The sequence below is a fragment of the Heteronotia binoei genome, chromosome 10 (assembly GCF_032191835.1).
Source record: "Heteronotia binoei isolate CCM8104 ecotype False Entrance Well chromosome 10, APGP_CSIRO_Hbin_v1, whole genome shotgun sequence".
Taxonomy (NCBI): domain Eukaryota; kingdom Metazoa; phylum Chordata; class Lepidosauria; order Squamata; family Gekkonidae; genus Heteronotia; species Heteronotia binoei.
The window spans coordinates 37,122,606-37,146,484 of record NC_083232.1 but is presented as its reverse complement, the minus strand read 5'-3'; the positions used below and the strand labels follow the sequence as shown (position 1 = coordinate 37,146,484).

Below are 23,879 nucleotides of genomic sequence, written 5' to 3'. Positions count from 1 at the left end.
GAGGAGTTCTTCTGCAATGGTGGGCACCAGTCTGTTCAGGAGTATTCTGGCAAGGATTTTGCCTGCGATGGAGAGCAGGGTTATCCCCCGGTAGTTGGAGCAGTCTGACTTTTCCCCTTTGTTCTTGTATAGGGTGATGATGATTGCATCGCGAAAGTCCTGTGGTAATTTGCCTTGTTCCCAGCAGGTGACAAGTACTTTGTGAAGTGAGCTATGTAGTATTGTGCCCCCATGCTTCCAGATCTCTGGTGGAATTCCATCAACTCCTGCTGCCTTGCCACTTTTCAGTTGCTTGATGGCTTTAACAGTCTCTTCTAGGGTGGGGATCTCATCCAACTCTGTTTTCACCGGTTGAAGTGGGGTGAGGTGGATTGCTGAATCTTGAACTACGCGGTTGGCACTGAAGAGAACCTGAAAATACTCCGACCACCGGTTCAGTATGGATGCCTTGTCTGTGAGGAGCACTTGGCCGTCTGCACTATGCAAGGGACTCTGAGCCTGATATGATGGACCATATACTGCCTTCAGGGCTTCGTAGAACCCTCTTAAATCACCAGTGTCTGCACACAGCTGGGTTCTCTCTGCAAGCTTGGTCCACCACTCGTTCTGAATGTCTCGAAGCTTGCGCTGGAGGTTGCTACATGCAGCGCGAAAGGTTGCTTTTTTCCCAGGACAGGAGGGCTGAGCAAGATGTGCTTGGTAGGCAGATCTCTTTTTTGCCAGTAATTCTTGGATCTCTTGATTGTTATCATCAAACCAGTCCTTGTTCTTCCTTGTGGAGAACCCGAGGACTTCTTCAGAGATCTGCAGGACGGTAGTTTTTAGGTGTCCCCAGAGTGCTTCTGGAGAAGGGTCTGTGGGGCAACTGAGGTCCTCAATTCTTGACTGGAGTTTTGCCTGGAAGGCAGCTTTAACTTCGGCTGACTGGAGACTGCCAACCTGAAACTTCCTCCGAGGGATACCTCCTCTCCTGGGTGTGGGTTTAAAGTGAAGACGGAGATTGCAGCGTACAAGACGATGATCCGTATGACATTCTGCGCTGGGCATTACTCGGGTGTGTAAGACATCTCGAAGGTCTCTCTGGCGCACCAGAATGTAGTCGATAAGGTGCCAATGCTTGGACCGTGGGTGCATCCAGGTTGTCTTCAGACTGTTCTTCTGCTGAAAGATAGTGTTGGTGATGGTGAGCTGGTGCTCCATGCAGAATTCTAGCAGGAGGCGCCCGTTGTCATTGCAGTTGCCAATGCCGTGTTTGCCAAGTACTCCTTTCCAGGCTTCCGAGTCTTTACCTACTCTGGCATTGAAGTCGCCAAGGATGATCACCTTGTCCTCTGTAGGGGTCTTCCGTACGGGGTTGCGTAGATCAGCATAGAACTTGTTCTTTTCTGCAGGATCTGCTTGAAGGGTTGGGGCATACACACTGAAGAGTGTTGCATGCTGCTTGTTTTGAAGTGGGAGGCGCATGGACATGATGCGATCTGAGTGACCTGTTGGAAGGTTTTCAAGTTTGGAGGCAATGGAGTTCCTGACCATGAAGCCAACGCCAGAAAGGCGGCTCTCAGCCTTTGACTTACCCGACCAGTAGAGGGTATAGCCAGCACCGTGTTCTTGAAGACTACCTTCCTCAGGGATACGGACCTCACTGAGAGCTGCTATGTCGATATTCAACCTGAGAAGTTCGTGGGCAACTAGAGCAGAGCGTCGTGCAGGGCGACCACTGACTACTGTGTCAAGCATGGTTCTGATGTTCCAACACGCAAGCTTTAGTCTTTGCACACTTTGTGAGGCAGGTGCATGCCTTTTCTTTGTTGTTATTTTTCGACCGCAAGTAAGGATGCCCGTTGACCGCGGCTAGCCAACTGGGGTGGGGGAGACGAGCTTTGTTTAGGCCACCTTTTCTAGGCCCCTCTCCGTGTGGAGCAAGCAGTGCTGTCCCTAGATAAGGCTGCTTGGTCGTTCAGGGTGCTGCCGAAAGATGCTTTCGTCTCCGGGTTAGCATCAGGCGACCAATATCCTGAACCGCCTACATGCAGGATCGGGACTGCGGCTTCCAGTGGCACCTTCCACCTGCCGTTTCGCCCCTTGCCTATCGCTACAGGACTTGATGCGTTGTGGGTTGTGTGTGTGGATATGCCCTTCAGGCCTGCGCAGAGGAATTTTTTAGGTGAAGCGCAGTGTGCGCGGTACTGGCTCCACCCTTTCACCTGGGGGTCATCTGCCATGGCCCAGTAAGCCGGGACGCCGGCAGTGAGTCCTCCAGGTGGTAGGTGTTACATTAACGAGCTCTATCTGCCCGGGTTTGATGTTAGAGTTTTCCTTCTCTTAGGCTGACGAAGTTGGTGGGCCCAGCCTGCCCATCCGGTTATACCGCCGGACAATTCGGTCGCACCATGACGTAGCAAACTCTGTGAAAACGGGGGGGACCAGCGAGAAGGTGTTGCTACGGATGCAGTAATGCAGGAGAGGCCATTGCAGTGACCATCTGCCAGGCATAGCCAGTGACCACGCGGCGTTCACTACACCGGGAGAGGAGAGGCTATGTATTGCGCATGCACTTTCCCTGGGGGGGTAGGATTCCCAGAGGGAGCCCACCCCCCCCACCCCCCAAGCTCCGGGATACCGTGTGTACATAAGACCCTGCACAGCGCCTTGATTGCGGCAGCTGATGAGGTGGACCCTACGGGAATGACCTCCAGCCATTTGGTGTAGGCGTCCACGATTATCATGAAGATCTGCCCCTGGAATGGCCCCGCGAAGTCGAGGTGGAGTCTCGACCATGGCTTCCTGGTAGACTCCCACCATGTCATGGGGGCGCTGGGAGGCTCGGGCCGCATTTCCTGGCATGTCTGGCACATCCGAACCCAGGTCTCAATCTCCCCGTCCATCCCCGGCCACCAGACGTAGCTCCTGGCTAGCGCCTTCATTCGGACTATGCCGGGATGGGTCTCGTGTAGGGATTCCAGGACCCGCTTCTGCAGCGGGGGCGGGACCACCACCCTGCTTCCCCATAATAGGCACCCTTTGTGGGCTGCTAGTTCCTCCCGCCTGGTCTTATATGGCTTGAATTCTTCCCCCATGTTCCCTTCTGGCCAGCCCCTCACCACCCAGTCGAGCACCTGCGCCAGTGTCTTGTGTTTCTGTGTGGCCTTGGCTACCTCCACTGCGTGGAGGGGCTGCTCCGGGAGGCTCTCCATCAGCATGACCGGGTGTGCGGGGGCAGGATCCGGACCCGTTTCAGGAAGCGGCAAACGGCTGAGCGCGTCCGCGTGACCCATAGCCTTGCCGGCCCGGTGGACCAGTGTGTACGTGTATGAGTTGAGGAATTGGTTCCACCTCAACACGCGCTGTGAGAGTATTTGGGGGGTTTGTCGGTCTGGGGCCAGTAGACCTAAGAGGGGCTTGTGGTCCGTGGCAATGGTGAACCTTCTCCCGTATAGATACTCATGGAACTTGCGGACCCCCGCCACGATTGCCAGGGCCTCCTTATCTATCTGCGCGTAGTTGCACTCGGCTGGAGTGAGTGTGCGGGAGTAGTAAGCGACCGGTACCTCCCTCCCGTCCGGAAGCTGGTGCCCCAGGACTGCTCCCACCCCATAAGGCGACGCATCGCAGGCCAGGATGACGGGGAGGCCCTCGTCAAAATGGTGGAGCACCGCATTGGACAGCAGGACGTCCTTGACCGCCTGAAACGCGGCGGCCTGTCGTTTGCCCCAAACCCAAGGGGCTTTTTTGTCCAGCAGCCGGTGAAGGGGCTCTGCCAGGGCTGCCTTGTGGGGGAGGAATGAATGGTAAAAGTTGAGCACCCCCAAGAAGCTTTGTAGCTCCGCTTTACACGTGGGGGCCGGGGCTTGCACGATGGCTCGGGTCTTTTCTTCCGTTGGGTGGATTCCTGCCGCGTCGACGGCGAACCCCAGGAACTCCACCCGTGGGACCCCCAGCAAGCATTTCTCCCTCTTAACCTTGAGCCCCACTGCCTGGAACCGGCGGAGCACCTCTTGAAGGCGGTTGCCGAATTCTTCGGGGTCCGGGGCGGCGACTAAAACATCATCAAAGAACGGCTGGACTCCTGGGATCCCTTTAAGGAGAGCGTCCATTATGCTCTGGAAAATCCCCGGAGCGACGCTAACCCCAAACTGTAGCCTCTTCACCCGGAAGGCCCCCCTGTGCGTCACGATCGTTTGGGCCTCCGCCGTCTTGTTGTCTACTGGGAGCTGCTGGTAGGCCTGTGCCAGGTCTAGCTTCCCAAATATCTTAGATCCCGCTAGGGCGGCCAGGACGTGGCTCACCACCGGCACTGGGTAGGGTTTGTCCTGTAGTGCCTTATTAATGGTGCATTTATCATCGGCACAGATCCGCACCTCCCCGTTTGGCTTGATGGGGGTTACGATGGGGGTTTCCCAGGTGGTGTAGTCCACCGGCTCGAGGACACCTTGGGCCGTGAGGCGGTCTAGCTCTGCCTCTATTTTAGGCTTCAAGGCGAACGGGACCCTCCTCGCCTTGAGCCTAATCGGCCTGACCGTGGGGTCTAGTGGTAGGGAAATGGCCGGCCCTTTGTAGCTCCCTAGAGACCCATCGAACACGTCCGGGAACTCTCGGCATATTTCCCCGAACCCTCTGGGCGTTAGGGTTTGCCCCACCCCCTCCAAGCGGATCCCCAAGGGTTTGAACCACGCCAGTCCTAGCAGGGTGGTAAGCTGGCGCTTTACCACCAGGATGTCCAGCGGGCCGTAGAAGGGCCCCCGCTCAACTTGCACCCGCGCCCACCCCGCAATTTGCACCGGGTTCTTCTGAAAGTCCCGGAGTATGAAGTCCGCCGGCCTTAGTTGAAGCCGCTGGCGGGGGCACAGCTTCCTCAGGGTCTCCTCCGCTATAATGGAAATGGAGGAACCTGAGTCCACCTCCATTTGGCAGGGGTTCCCTTCGATGAGGACCGCCATTTTAATTTTGTCGGGGGTGGCGAGGTGCAAGTTCAGTACCTGAAGGGACGTGGAGTCTGTGGAGTGGAACTCCGCTGACTCGTGATGCATGGTCGGCCTCCGGCGGTTGGGCTTGGCTCGGCAAGCCCTGGCTATGTGGCCGGTCTTCCCGCAGCTCCGGCAGTCCCAGGTCCGGTACTGGCAGTCTCTCCGGTCGTGGGGGTTGCCGCAGCTGGCGCACTTGGTGGCAGGAACCCTCTCCGACGCTGGTGGTCGATCGGGTGCTCGGGGGCGTTGGGCTGCTCTGTTGGGTGGCCCGGCTGGGCGACGCAGCTGGTAGGCTTCTCCCTGCTCTGGGCGGTCGTGGTCCAGCTCCTCGTGGTGGACGGCGTCTGTCCGGGCCTTGGGAAAGGTCCTGGAGGTCCTCTCGAATGCCACTGCTTCGTTGAAAGCGCTCTGGAGGGTGAGCTCTTCCTTGGCGAAGAGCTTCTGCTGGAGCCTCTCGTCGCGGAGGCCCCACGTGAAGCGATCGGCCAGGGTGTCTTCCAGCTGGGGGAAGTTGCAGTTCCCGGCGATCCTGCGGAGGGCCGCCAAGTAGTCGGCGGCCGATTCTCCGGCTGCCTGGTCCCTTCTGTGGAACAGGAACCGGTGGGCCACCCGTGAAGGCTGAGGTAAGAAGTGGCCGGTGAGGAGTCTGCTGACCTCGGCGAAGGACTTCTCCGTGAGGCGGGCGGGGGCCGAGAGACCCTTGGCGATCTCGAATGTGGCCGCCCCGCAGACGCTCAGGAGAACGTCCCTCTTCATGCTGTCCTCCATGACCTTGTTGGCCCTCAGGTAGCATTCAACCCGTTCCAGGTAGGATTCCCAGGCCTCTGGATTCGCGGGGTCGAACGGCTCGACGTGACCGGTGGTTCCGCCCTGGTTGGCCATGGTGGCTGCGGCGGCGGTCGTGGCCTGGTGGTGCCCTTGGTCTCCGATGTAGCCGATGAGGCTAGAATCCCATCCTCGTCGCCAGTGTAACGTACTCGAAGCGGAGACGAGAGTAGGGCAACATAGTTTATTAGGAGCACGTTGCAAGAGAGAGAACTCGCGGGCCGGGTCCCGCTTATGTACAATCTCCGGTACAACCTACTGGACAGGTCGGGCCAATCCTGACCTGTTAAACTTCCCGCCGCAGCTGTTGATTGGCGGGGATTACGCGCCCCGCGCTGGAGGCGCCTGGGACGGCCCAGTCGCCTCTGCACATGGCGCTTGTGGCTGCCGATACACTACAAAGCCTAATCTACTTCATAGGGTGCTTGTGAAGATAAAAATGGAAGCTGCTTTAGCTCCCCATTGTGGAGAAAAGTGGGATATAAATTATGGAAATATACCTGATGCTGGGGGTAAGATAAAAAGTAGGTTGTTGGTGGGTGGGAAGGAGAGAAGAAGAAGATATGGGGAGGACCAGGAAGAAGTGACACACTCTAACGAATGGAGTTGCCAATTCCATCTTTCCAATAAGAACAGAGGACAAGGTGATCATCCTTGGCGACTTCAATGCCAGAGTAGGTAAAGACTCGGAAGCCTGGAAAGGAGTACTTGGCAAACACGGCATTGGCAACTGCAATGACAATGGGCGCCTCCTGCTAGAATTCTGCATGGAGCACCAGCTCACCATCACCAACACTATCTTCCAGCAGAAGAACAGTCTGAAGACAACCTGGATGCACCCACGGTCCAAGCATTGGCACCTTATCGACTACATTCTGGTGCGCCAGAGAGACCTTCGAGATGTCTTACACACCCGAGTAATGCCCAGCGCAGAATGTCATACGGATCATCGTCTTGTACGCTGCAATCTCCGTCTTCACTTTAAACCCACACCCAGGAGAGGAGGTATCCCTCGGAGGAAGTTTCAGGTTGGCAGCCTCCAGTCAGCCGAAGTTAAAGCTGCCTTCCAGGCAAAACTCCAGTCAAGAATTGAGGACCTCAGTTGCCCCACAGACCCTTCTCCAGAAGCACTCTGGGAACACCTAAAAACTACCGTCCTGCAGATCTCTGAAGAAGTCCTCGGGTTCTCCACAAGGAAGAACAAGGACTGGTTTGATGAGAATAATCAAGAGATCCAAGAATTACTGGCAAAAAAGAGATCTGCCTACCAAGCACATCTTGCTCAGCCCTCCTGTCCTGGGAAAAAAGCAACCTTTCGCGCTGCATGTAGCAACCTCCAGCGCAAGCTTCGAGACATTCAGAACGAGTGGTGGACCAAGCTTGCAGAGAGAACCCAGCTGTGTGCAGACACTGGTGATTTAAGAGGGTTCTACGAAGCCCTGAAGGCAGTATATGGTCCATCATATCAGGCTCAGAGTCCCTTGCATAGTGCAGACGGCCAAGTGCTCCTCACAGACAAGGCATCCATATTGAACCGGTGGTCGGAGTATTTTCAGGTTCTCTTCAGTGCCAACCGCGTAGTTCAAGATTCAGCAATCCACCTCACCCCACTTCAACCGGTGAAAACAGAGTTGGATGAGATCCCCACCCTAAAAGAGACTGTTAAAGCCATCAAGCAACTGAAAAGTGGCAAGGCAGCAGGAGTTGATGGAATTCCACCAGAGATCTGGAAGCATGGGGGCACAGTACTACATAGCTCACTTCACAAAGTACTTGTCACCTGCTGGGAACAAGGCAAATTACCACAGGACTTTCGCGATGCAATCATCATCACCCTATACAAGAACAAAGGGGAAAAGTCAGACTGCTCCAACTACCGGGGGATAACCCTGCTCTCCATCGCAGGCAAAATCCTTGCCAGAATACTCCTGAACAGACTGGTGCCCACCATTGCAGAAGAACTCCTCCCAGAGAGCCAGTGCGGCTTCAGAGCTAACAGGAGCACCACCGACATGGTATTTGTTCTCAGGCAGCTCCAAGAGAAATGCAGGGAACAGAACAAGGCTCTGTATGTGACTTTTGTCGACCTTACCAAAGCTTTCGATACCGTTAGCAGGAAAGGCCTGTGGCAAATCTTGGAACGTTTAGGATGTCCCCCAAGGTTCCTCAGCATGATCATCCAGCTACACGAAGACCAGCGAGGCCAAGTCAGACACTGCAACGACCTCTCAGAGCCCTTCCCAATAGGCACAGGTGTAAAGCAAGGCTGCGTTCTCGCACCAACTCTCTTTACGATCTTCTTTAGCATGATGCTTCAAAGAGCCGCAGTAGATCTAGATGAGGACGATGGTGTCTACATCCGCTATCGCACCGATGGCAGCCTGTTCAACCTGAGGCGACTAAAGGCACACTCCAAGACAATGAAAAAACTCATCCAAGAGCTACTGTTTGCTGATGATGCTGCACTCGTCTCCCACTCGGTATCAGCTCTGCAGCATATGACGTCCTGCTTTGCAGAGGCTGCCAAGCTATTCGGCCTAGAAGTTAGTCTGAAGAAGACAGAAGTTCTCCACCAGCCTGCACCCCAGGAAGATTATCACCCTCCCTGCATCACTGTGGGTGAATCAGTTCTGAAGACAGTCCAGCAGTTCAGCTACCTGGGGTGCATCATCTCCTCAGATGCCAAGATCGACAAGGAGATTGACAACAAGCTGGCAAAGGCAAACCGTGCATTTGGCCGACTGCACAAAAGAGTGTGGAGCAACAAGCATCTGAAAAAAGGCACAAAGATCAATGTTTACAAAGCGGTTGTGATGACAACCCTCATCTATGGCTCCGAATCGTGGGTTTTATACCGTCATCACCTGCGACTCCTTGAGCGCTTTCATCAGCGCTGCCTTCGCACCATCCTCAACATCCACTGGAGTGACTTTGTGACCAACACTGAAGTCCTCAAGCGGGCAGAGGTTACCAGCATCGAGGCACTGCTGTTGAAGACGCAGCTGCGCTGGGCAGGGCATATTTCTAGGATGGAAAACCACCGCCTTCCCAAGATTGTCCTGTATGGCGAACTCTCCACCGGCCATCGAAATAGAGGGGCACCAAAGAAGAGGTACAAGGACTCCTTGAAGAAATCCCTTAGCACCTGTCACATCAACCATCACCAGTGGTCTGACCTAGCCTCAGATCGCAAAGCATGGAGGCACACCATCCACCAGGCTGTCTCTTCCTTTGAGAACGCACGCATAGCTGGTCTTGAGGACAAAAGGAGATTGAGGAAGAATCGCACTGCTACAGGACCAACCCTACATCAGACTTTTCCCTGCAGCCGCTGTGGCCGGACCTGCCTGTCCCACATTGGTCTTGTCAGCCACCAGCGAGCCTGCAGCAAACGTGGACTATTGCACCCTTCTTAAATCTTCGTTCGCGAAGCCAAGCCGAGAGAGAGAGAGAGAGAGAGAGAGAATAAGGATCCTGTGACTTTGCAAGCTGCACTGACTATGGAAATATGGATACCTGTGTCCCAGTCACTGCATGCCTGTGAGAGGGATGGCTTTGCTGGGTGAAAGCTTAGTAGCTTAGGATGGTGCAAGAGCTGGCCTGCAACAAGTGATTTGGCAACCCCACAGCAAGGCAGTGCCATGCTGGGCACTGCATCTGCTGGTAATACCATATGCTTGGCAAGTGGTTGGTATAATACCCAGACTGATATTCTTCCTCATCCCCACTCTGCCAGCTACTGGACAAAAGGAACTTTGACTCTTGAAAGCTTATATCCCCAAAATTTTATCAGTCTCTAAAGGTGCTACTGGAATTGAATCTAGCTTCTTGGAAGGAGAACTAAAAGCCAATTCTGTAATTCAGAGCACACTGGAAATGCACTTCACTAAAATGACTTGCTATTCAGTAAACAACTTTGTGTTGGGGTGTTATTTTTTAAAAAGAAATTCCAGAAGCAACCTGAAAGCACATGCTGAAGTCCCGTCTCCCCCCCCCCCTGCCCCAACCCACTGCTGAAACTCATTAAGTCTGAGGTGGTAAATTGCCTTGATATGTGTCCATCTGGGAAGCATATTAGAAGCATATTAGGAATTATTTGGGGAAATTGCAGGACAAAGTGCACCAAGTAAACAACATGGTGGTCCAAGAGCCAAATTTAGTTTCTTAGGGGTCACTTCCCCCCCTCAGATGCTGAGTCACTTTGTTACTACATGCCAATCCCATGCAGTTTGTATTGTGAACAGGATGTAAAAGCTTGACTTCCTGGCTTGTGACATCAGAGCAAGGACTTAGCATCTCACAGTCACCCACACATTCAATGTGGTTCACCTGCAAAACTTATTACTAACCAGCACTGTGACCCCCAAAAGTATTCCTTCTCTGACTTCCTACTCTACTAAAAATAATTGGTTTAAAACTCATTTATATTTGCTGTGATATGGAGCATTAACTATGTTTTCATTTTATAAAATTTTATAGTTGTTGAGGCTATGCCAACGGAAGAATCTTCAAACAATGAAAGAGGTAAGATTGCTTTATGAAAAGAACTCATCCCAAGTGGTGGACACTGATGTTATCTATCATTATGAGTGTATTTCAAATTAGAAGCCATGCTGATATCATTGTCCTTGAACCCTGAACAACACACGCAAAGGACTAGAATAAAAAAGTAAAGAAACCAAAGAAGAGGAGAGCCCCACCTGGTCTCACCCATCTTCTAAAAACACTTGATGAGAGCTAGGACTCCTGCACTAGTAGGGGTCTCCAGTCACTGGCCCCACATGCTAGCATGTTCCTGAATCCCTTCACTAATGTGCTCATGCCTTAAAAATTTACAACCGTATGACAGGGAAATGTCAGCAGCTTCACATCTCAGTTACTCTTTGCCAGCCCAGTCAGGCTCTGTTGCAGATCCTCTGAGTTATCGTCTTGCCTACACTTAAATGACTTGCACCAGATTTTGCTTCTGCTACAACATCCCCCAAGTATTATGTATCCATAGCATTGCTTGCTGAAGGATGTCTAAATACATAATGTGTATGCTACTTGGGGAATGTTCTGCTGCAATATTTTAGGAAGTGGACTGTCAGAGTTTTTCTTAGGACTTTCTGTTTCCACTACAAGATGTTTAAAGTTGCTGCTATACAAGCTCAGTTCTGGCTCCATCCTTGGTGTGCATTGTTGGCCCTTTCCTCCAACAGGTAACCATTGCATTGTAAGTTCCTTGCACACTATGCTCAGGTACAAAGTATCCTTCAGTGATCTGTAAAGGGTAGACACAGTTTTGATACAGTAGCAATCACTGAAGGTATTTGCATGATTACATGGGTGACAGTGCATATTGTATTTTTCCCCCTCAGTAAAAAAAGAAGAGTCTTCTCCATCAGCACATGGCACGGTTGCGATGGTGGTCATTCTCATTCTCCTCATCCTCACTGCTGTTGGCATTGCAGGCTATGTTTTTTACAAAAGAAGGCATAGACATCAAGTGACTGTTGCTGGCTTTGACAACTCTATGTATCGTGACAGCGTGGTCATGCTTCAAAATAATAATCCAGAATATCTTGTGGAAAATTCTGACAATAAGCAGGGACAGTAGCTAGCTCTCCTCTACTGAATGAACTGAACAGGTTAATAGAAGTAACAGTTTAAATACCATTGTTCTAAGCAGAAATATGTGGAAGTTCATGCCTCATGATGATACAGAATGTTTTTGATAACTGCTGGTGATTCAGTGAAAATATATTCTGTAATGGATACTTTCTGATTAAAGATCTAAGCTAAGATCCTAATAACTTTATGTTTAATGAGGGGAGCAGTGAAGAGAAACTGAATTCAGTGTTCTCCTCCATTGTTCCCTTCTCCAGTGTTCCCCCGCCACCTAAATAGCCAATCAGGGCTGGGTTGGCTCTGACTATCTGATATTTTCCCCAAATTAAGAATTCTTAGAATTAGTGCTGACATCAACACTCAGTGGGGTGGGGCACATGCCATGGCCCACCTACTGTGAAATATTTCTCCCTCACACTACAAAGTTCACACAACAGTAAAATGAAGAATGGCAACTTCGTTACTTTATGATGATGGATGCTAATCTCTCACTAGGGTCCCAAGGGACAATTTGCTCACTGTATTAACACTCATTTTCCCTCTCTTTTTAATCAGTGGACATCAAGGAGAATTTTGGGGGGAAATTTCTGTATGCCACAGATACAGCAAGCATTGTGAAAGAAATATGGATTACTGGTATCTGTCACCTGCTGACAGAAGCATGGGTTGTTGGTATGACACTAGTGCTATGCTATAATAATAGTGCCAAAGGAGTGCCCACTATTGTCCTAGCAAAAAAAGAAAACAAACTTCAAACTTCAGGCTTTCTTAATACCTTTCTAATAACTCTGAAGTGGGAGGGGATCCCCTGCCCCCACCAAACCAGGGGATCCCCTGCCCCCACCTGGAGATTTGCAACCCTAATGCATCATGGAGCTTGAGTCAGTGGAGGTGCAAAATCAGTTCCTGACTGCAGGAGGGATGTGTAGTAACACCATGAGGGTATGAGAGAGAGATCGGGCTCCTTGTACTGGCACCGAGGGGAGGTCAAATTCCATGTACAATAAAAATTGCTTTTCTGCATTAAAATTCTTAATGAGTGTTTCCTATTTCTTGGGATTTTATATATATAATCTCAATTTCCTCTTTCTTGGTGTGTTGTGAAACAACCATCCATTACTCATGTTACAAAGTTGACTGAGTACAGACAAGAATACAGGACCTTTTTGCCCCTCTAGAAGCTGTTCAAAAGATTTATCAGGGGCTTTGGTTTTATAATGGGACAGCTAGACATGTTTTAGTGTTACTATTCTGAAATGATTCACAAATCTGGGAAGTTTATCAGCTCTTTTAAAAACAGCCATACCAGTGTAGTACATTAAAATTTATGAGCACTGTAAAACTTAATGAAACTGAATTTCTATTGTCTTTTCACTTCTAGATTTTTGGCAATCTTAGTTTATCAAATTATACATATGTGAGTAGAAAGTGCCATACTGATCCTAGCAGGCTTATTTTGTCATTTGGGGATTCATTTTGGCCCAGTGAACCATGTCAAGCCAGAAAGGAAAATAGTCCTGGTAGTATTATTGAAATTATTGGTAGCATTATTTAAATTAGACAGTCTGTTGAGTCACAATAGAGCATTTGAGTCACAATGATTTAATAACAGCAAACACAATATAACCAACATGTATTTATTTAGACAGCTATCATGTTTTCTCCCCATGTGGGGCAAAGCAGCTTATGATACTGTTCTTCCTTCTATTTTGTCTTCAGAAAAACAACTCTGTTAAGGAGGTTAGGCTGAAAGAGTGATTGGTCTAAGGTCACTCAGTGAACGTCCATGACAAAGCAAGGATTCGAACATAGGTCTCAAGGATTCTAGTTCAACACTGTAACCACACTGCATCACAAAAAGCCAGAAGGATCTCTATAATAATAAAAGCATAGTCCTATTGACCAAATGGAGCTCCCCCATTGGTTAGAGTCCATCAACCTTTGGCCCATCAAACCATCAATCAACTGCTCTTGTGTGGCATTGGCTGACTGCATTCTCCCCCACCCACTGCCAGCCCAGCCATGTTTGAACCAACAGTCAAAATGCCTGTCTCACCTCACTAAGGGAACAACATGGTGTTGGTTGCCAGGCTTTGGTGAGCCCACCCACTGTTTGACACGACCTGCCCATATTCAGCACCTGCTGGAGTCTGCTCTCCTGTGATGCCTCCTGTGACTTCTAGAAGGGGCTCTGAGTTGCCGTTGCTACTCTTCTGCCACCTCCAAAGCCTGCTGAAATTGCCTGCCAGCCACTACCCCCGTACTTTCCCAAGGCCTTCTAGAAGCCCTAGGAGCTGCAGCCAACTCATGGTCCCTGCCATGTCCTCCCAAGCCCTCACCAAGGCCCTGGGAGGAGATTGCCAGCTATTGGCATTTTTAAGAAATCTTGTCAGGATCTGTTTTAATGTAATCTTATAGTGGTTCACAATTTAAAAAAAATTACCTCTCCACTAAGAACTCTGCATGTGCCATTCTTGCTTGTAGCAGTCTGTTGTTCCCTTTCACAAAGTAAGGAAGGCTTTATTTGCACAATCCACCCCTTCCCCCAGTCTCTGCAATCTTTGACAATAGTTTGTTTATATCCCCCCCAAAACAGAGCCTCCGTGTGTGATTGTATGTGAAGCATCATTCATCCACTTTCTATGAGACTCTCTATCATAGAGTGTCTTCTCCTATACAAACCTCTCATTGCTTTTAGATGGAGAAATTCTGTTTTCCCACAGAAAGTCCTGGTTGGCTTCCGTGTGCAGCTGGGCTCTCCAGAACGTTAGTATGCCCTGTCCCATGAAATCCCCTCGGCCCATTTACTATAAGCTTTCAAAGGAGAGTGATGCTAACATTAGCCTTTTATAAAGTTCTTTGATTTCCTGCCCTGACATCCTTGCCACTGATTTTATTGTGAATCATTTGTATTATTTCATGATGTTTTCATTGTTAACTCTGTTTTCTGCAAATACATTTTGTAGATTTTACTGCTACTGCCAAGATACTACTTGTAGTGTTTGTATTTCCTTCAGAAATGTCTACATAGCTAACAGAACATTTTGCAATAAAGAACCCACTGGAAACATCTTGGGTATTTCCAAACTTTGACAAGACTTTCCTAATCTCACAAATACTTTCAGTTCTCGTATTTTTGTGAGTGTACTTTTCCTGTGAGAGTCAAAGTGTTCAGATGTCACTTTCTAACAACATTTAAACAAGAAGAAAAATAACAAAGTATGGGCAGGGAAGTTCCTATTTTCCCAATCTCACCATTTTGGGGAGGAGTGGGGTACAAATTAACAGAAATAAATAAAATAGCAGCTATGTTCTCTGCCAGTATCCCCATGGCAAGCCATTTCTACCTCTCAACACTTTTTAAAATTTTGTTTTCATATTCAACTAGATATCATCATGGCATTTAATGCTAGAACTACATTTGCTTTCCTCTTTGCTTAAGTGCTATTAACCTGGAATGTTCATTGAATGGCTAAAGGGAAAGGCTCCTGTGCTTGACAGAAAACAACACAGATCTTTAGGTGTAACTGTAGAGAACATCTATTCAGCGTTTCAGTTACAGCTTACTACATCCCATGGTGTTGAAAGAACACATTTTGTACATCCTGTTCCTTAATATTTTCTTGTGACCAACCCAAGGACACACAGCGGGCTTCATGACCCAATGGCGTCCTAGCACAGGAACCTCGAACTGTACATAGTTGGCCCCATTGGCCCAGTTCAGTAGTCTCAGACTTCAACCGTTACTATGCTGTACTAAATAAAGAGAATTATGATCATGGCAACCTTGCCTCTTCCTTGCATTGAACCCACTATATTATATTTACTTAGTGCACCTAGAGCTGTTCTGGTAGTGCCCTGGGTTTATGCCTTGTAGAAACAAAGTTGTTTAATTGCCCCCCCCCCAGTTGGAATGAAGAGACAGACACAGGAAGTTGGGTAACTAAGGGCCACTTTATTAAAAATTCTGGCAGCAAAGGCAAGGCATTATCTGGTGGCACAGTCAAGGCCAGAAGTCCTTTTGGACACCTCACTGATCTGCGAGTGAGTCACCCTGCCCCAGAATGAAGCTAACGTCCCATGGGGTGGCTCCTGTCCAGCTGGCACCTTGCCCCAGGGGGGGACCCTGAAAGACCTTCCCAGCCCAAATGGGACTGCTGCATGGTGCTCATCGAGCCACCAAATCCAATCCAACCATCCTAAGTGACAGACCTAACCTGCAGCACCACCCTAGCCAATTTCACAAGCCTATGAACAGCAGCACAGGGTAGGTGAAAAACACCCCTTCCTACTGCCAATCAAGAAAGGGGCAAAAATTTCCTATGCAGCCCCTATCACAAATGGGCGACCAACATACAGGGCAGGAGGGTGGGCCGAGAACAAGTCAAGTCTAAGAGAAAGGCAGGAAGTCAGCTCACCAAGGATGGCTCTTTTGGAAGCCAGCTGCTCTAGTTTGTCTGCTCTTTTTCCTTCCAGTGAGGCAAAGGCAGCCCCTCCTGCTGCAGACTTCATCCAGCTGAAGGTAAGGGGCTGAATTACAGAAAATCTGCATGGGTCCTTACCTACCTGCCTTGGCCACTTGACATGCTACAGTAATACAGCCCATGGTGTTGACCTAAGGGCCCTTGACAGGAGAAGGGGCTGCATTTCATAGAATGAATTTACCACAGCTAAGCCTAATACAGGCATTAGGCAAAAATTTGTTTCTTGCAATTTCATAAAAACATTAAATATTGTTTAGATCATACAATTGCATGCATTTGGAAGATATAAAGTAACACAGGTATTCATAAATTAGGCAAAATCCTGTCATATACATTGCAGGGGATAATAAAATAATATATTACTCTTTGTCTCCTGTTTATAATGTAAGTTATTTTACAAAAAGCTGGTTCCTGTCATTGATGAATATCAGGTCATAAAGTGGAAGATGACAGAGATGGCCCAGAAGATGGCAGCAGCATCACATGCACAAATGTCATTATTTTCAATGGTTTCAAATAGAACACCCCAAACAGAAATACATTATAGAAGAATCCCAGACACCACTTTTGCTCTAGTGCTTCAGTTTCCAGATGCCATGGTATTCATGATAAGCAAGTATTACACATCCACCATGTCATGAATGCTCAGGTGTTCAGGTATATTGAACCCCCAAAATATCAGTATTTACCAATATTCCCAAATCCCAATATCAGTATGGTATTGGGATTCAGGAAATAATTGAGATTGCTGAATATTTTTTTCCATTATACCCTAGGGAGACCATTAAAATCAATGGTTCCCATGGGCTATAATGGGGAATTGATCTGGGATATTTGGAGCTTGGAAGGGGCTGGTTTGTTTTTTTTTAACATAGCTGCTGGTGCATCTCCTCATAGCCCCCCCTCAAGTTTCCAAAAGATTGGACAAGAAAGTGCCCCATCCTCCATTGCTTCCAAGTGAGGTGGAGAAAGGCATTGTCCTTTTAAATGCCTGCTTTCTCCAAGCTGTGCCACTGCACAGTGAGTGAGCTCTGAAGGCATTTAAATGCCATTGCAGTTCACTCACTGTGGAGTTGCACTGCTTGGAGAAAGCGGAGATTAATGCTGGCCCCAGGATCTGCAAGCGGCAGGGAACTCTCTCCCCACTGCAAGCAGACCTGGCCTGAAGGCTTCTCCTGCTGGGCAGTTTAAACCACCAGACAGGAGAAGCTGGATCTGCATGTGGTGGGGAGGTCTCTCCCTGCCACATGGAGACCTGGCTTGAGGAGCCCACCAGCCAAGATGACACAGAGCTCTGTGTTCCTGCTGCCCCAGCTGATCCTCTCCTTAGTATAGCTGACCCATTTAAAAACTCAGCTATATTGGCAGCTAAATCAGTTCCTTTGACCTGAATTTGGTAAAGCTGCAGTACTGCAGTCCAAACTCTGCTTACTACCTGAATTTGATCCCGGCACGACGTTAGTTCGATCCCGGCAGAAGCTGGGTTCAGGTAGTTGGCTCAAGGTTGACTCAGCTTTCCATTCTTCTGAGGTCAGTAAAATGAGTACCCAGCTTGCTGGGGGTCAAGTGTAGATGACTGGGGAAAGCAATGGCAAATCACTCTGCAAAAAGTCTGCCATGAAAACATTGTGAAAGCAACGTCACCCCAGAGTCAGAAATGACTGGTGCTTGCACAGGGGACTAACTTTACCTTTTTTTTAAAGAAAAAAATACTGTTCAGGTATTTATTGGATATTTTTCAGCTTGGTTTATACCAAGTGCACACCTCTCGTCCTCTCTTTTATTTTCTTTGTACTTTTCCTCCTTTTGCTTCAAAATAATAACCTTTATTAGTCACTTTTATTATTGCTTGTTGCTGCTATTACTTTAATCTTCTCAAATCACTGGAATTCATTTTTTAGCTCACAATTCCTCAAATGGACTAAAAATTCAATGTGCAGTTTCATTTGAGGGCTGGCTTCAACAGTTCGGTCTGTGTTCTGTATCCTCTAGAGTAGCCAAACTTTAAACTAGTATTTTCTTGGTAACTTTCCTGATAATTTACTAATCACAATTTACTAGTCCTGGTAATTTACATAGCACAAATCCTATTCTGAAACCAACTGGCATAGTCCAGGTTTCCCCAGCATGTGGAAACACATTGTGGCTCCCATCCAGAAGCAGGCTCTACAGCCTTGCTTCTGGGGGCCATTTTGCCTCCTCGCAAGGAGGAGTGGACAGAGCAGCATCAGAGGCAGGGGCGGAGCAGGCACGCCTAGAGGCGGGCTCCACTCCCTCCTCTCAGTCTTCGCCTCGGGCAAGGCACAGCTTCACATTTGCTCTTGCCTTGCATGAGACCTGGGTTTAATTACCGCAGTTTTTTGGAGCCGCGGTGGCTCACCTTCGGCCACGAGAGGCAGAGTGGAGTCTGGAGCATCCTGGAAGCGCGTGGAATCGACAGTTTGGACTGGCCGCGGAGTTTTCACGGGGCTGGCATTTTTTATGTTCCTCCCCTGCCTGCTGCTCGGTCTTTCCTTTAAGGGGTGTTTTGGGGGGTCAGGTTTAGGGGGAGTCCTTAGGGACACTGTGGTTGCTGCCATCTGTAAACAGCCCTCCCCCCTCTGTTAAAAAAAAGAAAAGAAAAGAAAAGGAACCTATCACATCCTTGCTGGCGAGCTGTTTTTACCAGTATTGGGGGCAACAGGGGTATTTGTGATCTGTTCCTTGTGGGGGAGAGTCATTGCGGGATTCTGGGCCACCTGGCAGCCATTTTTACTTTTTCTTTCCCTGTTGCTGGGGCAAGTTGGCAGCCATTTTGGGGCATAATTTCTGGGCAGCCATTTTAGGGGAGGCTTGGGTTACTCTGGCTGTTAGCTTCTTCTTTCCCTGTTGCCGGGGAAAGTTGGTGGCCATTTTGGGGGAATATTTCTTGGGTGGCCATTTTAGTGGAGGCTTGGGTTGTGCCTTATTTAGGCAGCCACTCTAGGGTAGCCTTGGGTGCCTGAAGTTTTTTAGTTAATTGCTGCTTGCCCTTTAAAACAAGCTTGTGAAGGGATTTTACTGCTTTGTTGATTAGCCATGCCTAAAGGACAGGGCAAATCCAAGGGCAAAGGCCCTGCGCCAAGACCGCAGTGGCCTGTTCCTAAGCACTCAGCACCTTTGCCTTCATTGTCTGACAAAGAGGATGGCTCTTTTGAGCAGTCTGTTTTAGACAGAATAGCTGCCTTAGAGAGTTCGTGAAGGAGGCAGACGGTTGTATTGGGTGGTCAGGCTTCAAAGGCAGATAAGTGGGCTGCCAAGAAGCGCTTCCAGGAAGAAATCCTTAATCACTTGTCTTCCCTTGAAAGTAGGTCTTCCATGGACAAAACCGGGGGGGGGGGGGGTGTCGCCTCTTCCAACGGAGGTGCCCGATGTGGATGCTGTGCAGAATTGGCAGTTGGGTAGGGGTGAGTTTGCACAGCACACTACCACAGCTTGGCCCTGGGGGCCGTGAGGGCAGTCTGCCACCTTCGGGCCGGTTGTTAATAGTCAGTCTGCAGCTTTTAATAATCCCCAGCCTTGGGCTTGGGGTCTTAACTTGGCTAACCCTTGAGGTCCTTGGGGAGGCCTGCCCAGCCAATTCCCGAAAGTGTCCAGGGCACCATATGGTGACTGGGGGGTTTCTTATCCTTGGGGTCCACCATATTCTGCCATGCCTACTAAGGCTTTACCTTTTGGTGATCTGGCCTTACCTCTTGGTGATCACTTGTTGCCAGCTACCAAGGATAAGATATTGAAAGGGGAATTCATGGACCTATTTTCTCTGCTCTATAGGGAGCTGGAGGAAAAGGACAAAGAGGATTTGGACGACCGGGAAAAGGAGAAAATCAAGAGGCATAAAGTGGATAGGACATGGGCGAACTGGGTGCCCAGGTTCATTATTTACGCTGGAATTGTTATCCGGTCACAGCCATGGAGGGCCACTTCCCTTTCTCAGTATTTCGACATCATTTACAAAAGATACACCAGCTTTACCGGCCCGGCCTGGCTTCAATATGATGAGTTCAGAATGAGGGTGGCTTTGAACCCGGCCCTTCAGTGGGATCAAATTCAGCCGCAGCTGTGGCTGCAGGTTATGTCTCCAGCACAACCTAACCTGGGTGATAGGTCAGACAGTGGGCATGTTGTGCACAGCACAGCCACTGCTTCTAGTGACCACAGCAGTGTGGGGCAGGTGGTTCAACCCAGCCTGCTTTGTTGGGAGTTTGGGTCCCAGGGGGTGTGTGGTAAAAAGAACTGCCCATATAAACATGAGTGCCCTTTTTGTGGGGGGTCTCATTCTTTCACAAATTGTTCCAGGGGTAGATATAGGCGGGGACAGCTCAAGCAGGGCCCAGGCAGCGCAGATAAGCCATTTGGTAAAGGGTCCCAACACAATAAGGGCGACAGTGCTTGATGCATGGCTCCGTGATTATCCGAAGGATGAAGATCAGCTTTATTTGTTAAATGGTTTTAGGTTCGGGTTTAGAATTCCTTTTCAGGGCCCCAGAAAGCCGTTTATGGCCAATAACTTGAAGTCAGTTATAGGGATGAGGCACATCGTTCGTCAGAAGGAATAGTATATGTTACAGTTCGTCGTTCCAAAACCGATCAGCTGCAACAGGGGGACACTATTAGTTTGGGTTCCTGTTCTGATGTCGAGATCTGTCCTGTAGCAGCTTTAACGCGCTACAGTCCCTTGACAAAGCATCAGTTTTGGACTGACATGCAAGGCCCTTGCTATGCTGGGCCTGTCGGGGGTTAAGTTCGGCACCCATTTCTTCCGTATAGGAGCAGCATCTACTGTGGCTGCCCCAGGGTATTACCCGCCTTCCATTCAGAAGCTGGGTAGATGGCGTTCCTCGGCCTATAAGAGCTATGTTCGCCCTCTTGCACTACAGTAATTGGCACCATGTTATTAAGGAGCCATGTTATTCATCATTTCTTCTTTTCTCAGGTGATGTGGTCTGTGGAGAGAGATGACGTGTCTTCATATGCGGACACAGCTTCGTGTTTTGGGCTGCCCATCGGGCCAGGGGGACTTTGGCCAGGTCACAGCTGGGGCTCAGCAAGTGGGCCACCATTGAATGGCGTGGACAGTGGGGTCTGGTCAGGCCTGTTGCCCCTCTTGTTTGAAGATGTGCATGTGTTGCCGCCACATGTTGTGGTGATACATCTGGGTGGTAATGGTTTAGGCCTGCTCAAGAGGAAAGCCCTTGTGTTGCAAGCCAAAGATGACTTTAGAGTTATCAAGAGGCATTGGCCGCAGGCTTTGATCGTGTGGTCAGCCATGGCTTCAGCTGTGATGTGCCTGGCTTCAGCTGTGATGTTTAAAGCAAGCGCTGGGATCGGAGGGCGGAGGGAGCGATCCTAGTGCTTGCTTTAAGCATCAGAGATGGAGCCAGGCAGACAGACAAGGAGGAAGCACGCTGCCCCCTCCGCAGCCGGCGCTTGTGAAGCGCTGGGTTTGCGGTGGGGCCACGTGGAGCGATCCCAGCGCTTGCTTGAAGAAGATGGAGCCAGGCAGGCAGGCGCGGGGGAAGCGCCAGATTGGAGGCAGAGGCAGCGGATCGCCCCCCAGGAGGAAGGTGCATCTTATCCTCCGGAGCGCCTTATGGTGCGAAAAATACGGTAAATCTATTTATGTTAACTACCTCTTATCTTAGAGTCACCCCTGCACATGGACCATTCAGCCATTCTACCAAGTATAAGTAAGGGATCCTGTTCTTAGGACCCAACCACAAAACCTAAAGGAAGAGCCTTTAATGGCATCAAAAATAAGTATGAAGTGCTAAGTAAGGGAAGGAGGCGGCATAACACACATTACCTCTGAACACTACAAAGAGGTGTAGAAAAGAGCAGAACATTACAGAGCTAGTCCTTCCCCCATAGGTAAAAATGCATACCAAAAAATGAAAATATAAACAAAACATATCCCACCCTGAAGCCTACTAAAGCCACAGAAGCAGTAAACTTAACAAAATGGGGAAAACAATAATAAACGTGCCGCCTACAGGCCTATAATTTATTTCAGTTAACATACTGGAATTATAGTTAAGATGAAAGTAGATTCAGGTAACCTTGCTGGTTCAAAGCAAAATCCAAAAACAAAAGACACAATTACCTTGTATGAAGACCAACCAATCTAACACAGAACAGTGTGCAGCTTTCAAGTTTTTTGAACATTTTCAACAGGCTGGATGTCAAAAAAACAAGGGGCATCTTTCTGCCCACAGTTTTAAGACCTCTTTGTCATCGGGATGCTTACTTGGCTTAAAGGGCACAGGGTGTGGCTAGCTGGCCTCAGTCTGTGCTCTGGAATGATGGGAAGAAAACTACTAGGAAACAAAAATTCCACTGAATTACTCCACTGAAAATACAATTACCACTGTTTGCCTGAGACAAGAGAGTCTTGCTTCACTTTTCCTTTGTCCCATGATGAACAACAGCAAGGCCGTTATTTTGATCACTGATGTTTAAAGTTCTGAAGAGAAACACAGTAAGCAGTAAATGATGCAAGGCCTGTAATAACCTTGTTTTGATAGCTGAGGGTTATCTCAGGACAATCATCCTAAGGTAATTGCTCCTGGATCCTGAGTGTATGAACGAGACCCATGTGTGTACATGCAGTCTGATAGCAGTTTTGATCTGTTCAATCTTAGTATAATAACACTTACGTAATCATTATTACTTTTTCCAAAAGAAAATAAATGCTCAGTCAAGAAGTATTAGATGCTTAACATCTAATTAAATTCACTGTCATTTGTCTCAGTTCCATATAGATGAACATTCCCAGTTCATAATCTTGGCTCTCTAAGATTTTGCAAGTGAAAAAAGAGGACAGTGGCCCTTTCTGCATACACAGAAGAAAAAGCAAAGCAAAAATGTGCATGGTCACAACAGCTGAAAATGTAAGAATATATTCACAATATACAATAACAGTGAATGAAAATCTATCAGAATTTATAATTGGCCACAATTCAAATCCAATATGTTTTGCATACAGAAATTCCTTGCAGCCTCGGATAAGTTCAACCAATGAGATGCTCATTAGCACAACTCATTTGCATATGCTATACACCCCTGACATCATCAGAAGGTGTACTAAATTGTATCAGCTCAGCATCCACCTTAAAATGCTTCTTGAATCATAATTGTCATAATAAAACCTTACTCCCATCATACTTTTTAAATTACTTTCTCCTACGTGGCCACAGTGGAATGATGAAGATTTCCACCTGACTGTGTTATGTGTTTTGGTTATTTTCCAATTTCCCATTTTTTTTGTGTGGGGAAATATTAAAAAGTTTATCAAATCTTAAAGTTCAGCAAAATTCTCAGAGGAGGTTTGAACAATGGAGCTCAGAAGCAAGTATGGAGGGGGGAGAGAAAGAAAGAACACAATGAAATTTAGAGGTTTTGGAGTTCCACTCCTGTAAGTTCCTGCCCAAAACGAGGCCTGCTGTCTCCAATTGTATATATTCTGCATACAAGTGAGAAAACCCAGGTAGTGTTGTGGGGGTGGTCTCTCCTAAATGGTTAGTTTTGCACTGGGCGTGTCTTTGAAATAGGAGATTCTTCCAGCTGAATTTACTGTGGGATCACCATTAGTCTTCTCTCTTCCCCCTCCCCCCAAAATCAGGAGTTAAGGAGTTTAATGCTAATACAGGATGGCTGGAGAAAAGAAATCACTAGCAGGCACAGCTTTAAAAGTTTAGCGAGAGGAGATGCCGACCACTTGGCCAGAGAGGCAGTGGGGGGTGGGTGGGGGCTGCTGTGTGGCCACTTGGTGGCAGAGGTGCATGAGAGGGGAGGTGGAAATGTCAGTGCTTTGTAACCTGAGTGCCCCCCATTGTTATTTGGAAATGAGATGACAAAAGGGGAAGATCAGATGTTGAGATGGGCCAGACATTTTTTAAAAAAAACCCAGGAGATTATGAGAGTAATTGCTAGTTACTGCTGGTTACCCCAGAGCAGGTTCCACAGCAGTATCCTCACA

At 48.6% G+C, this 23,879-nt stretch overlaps 1 protein-coding gene across 1 annotated transcript in view; it reads left to right on the top strand.

The window, feature by feature from the left end:
* Positions 1-11,581, top strand: part of LOC132578419 (macrophage mannose receptor 1-like) — an 89,325-nt gene extending 77,744 nt beyond the window's left edge. The window contains exons 29-30 of the mRNA XM_060248412.1: positions 10,269-10,313; positions 11,150-11,581. Of these exons, the coding sequence (XP_060104395.1) occupies positions 10,269-10,313; positions 11,150-11,388 (284 nt within the window). The 3' untranslated portion in view covers positions 11,389-11,581. The remainder of the gene's footprint in view (positions 1-10,268; positions 10,314-11,149) is intronic.
* Positions 11,582-23,879: the final 12,298 nt, after the last annotated feature.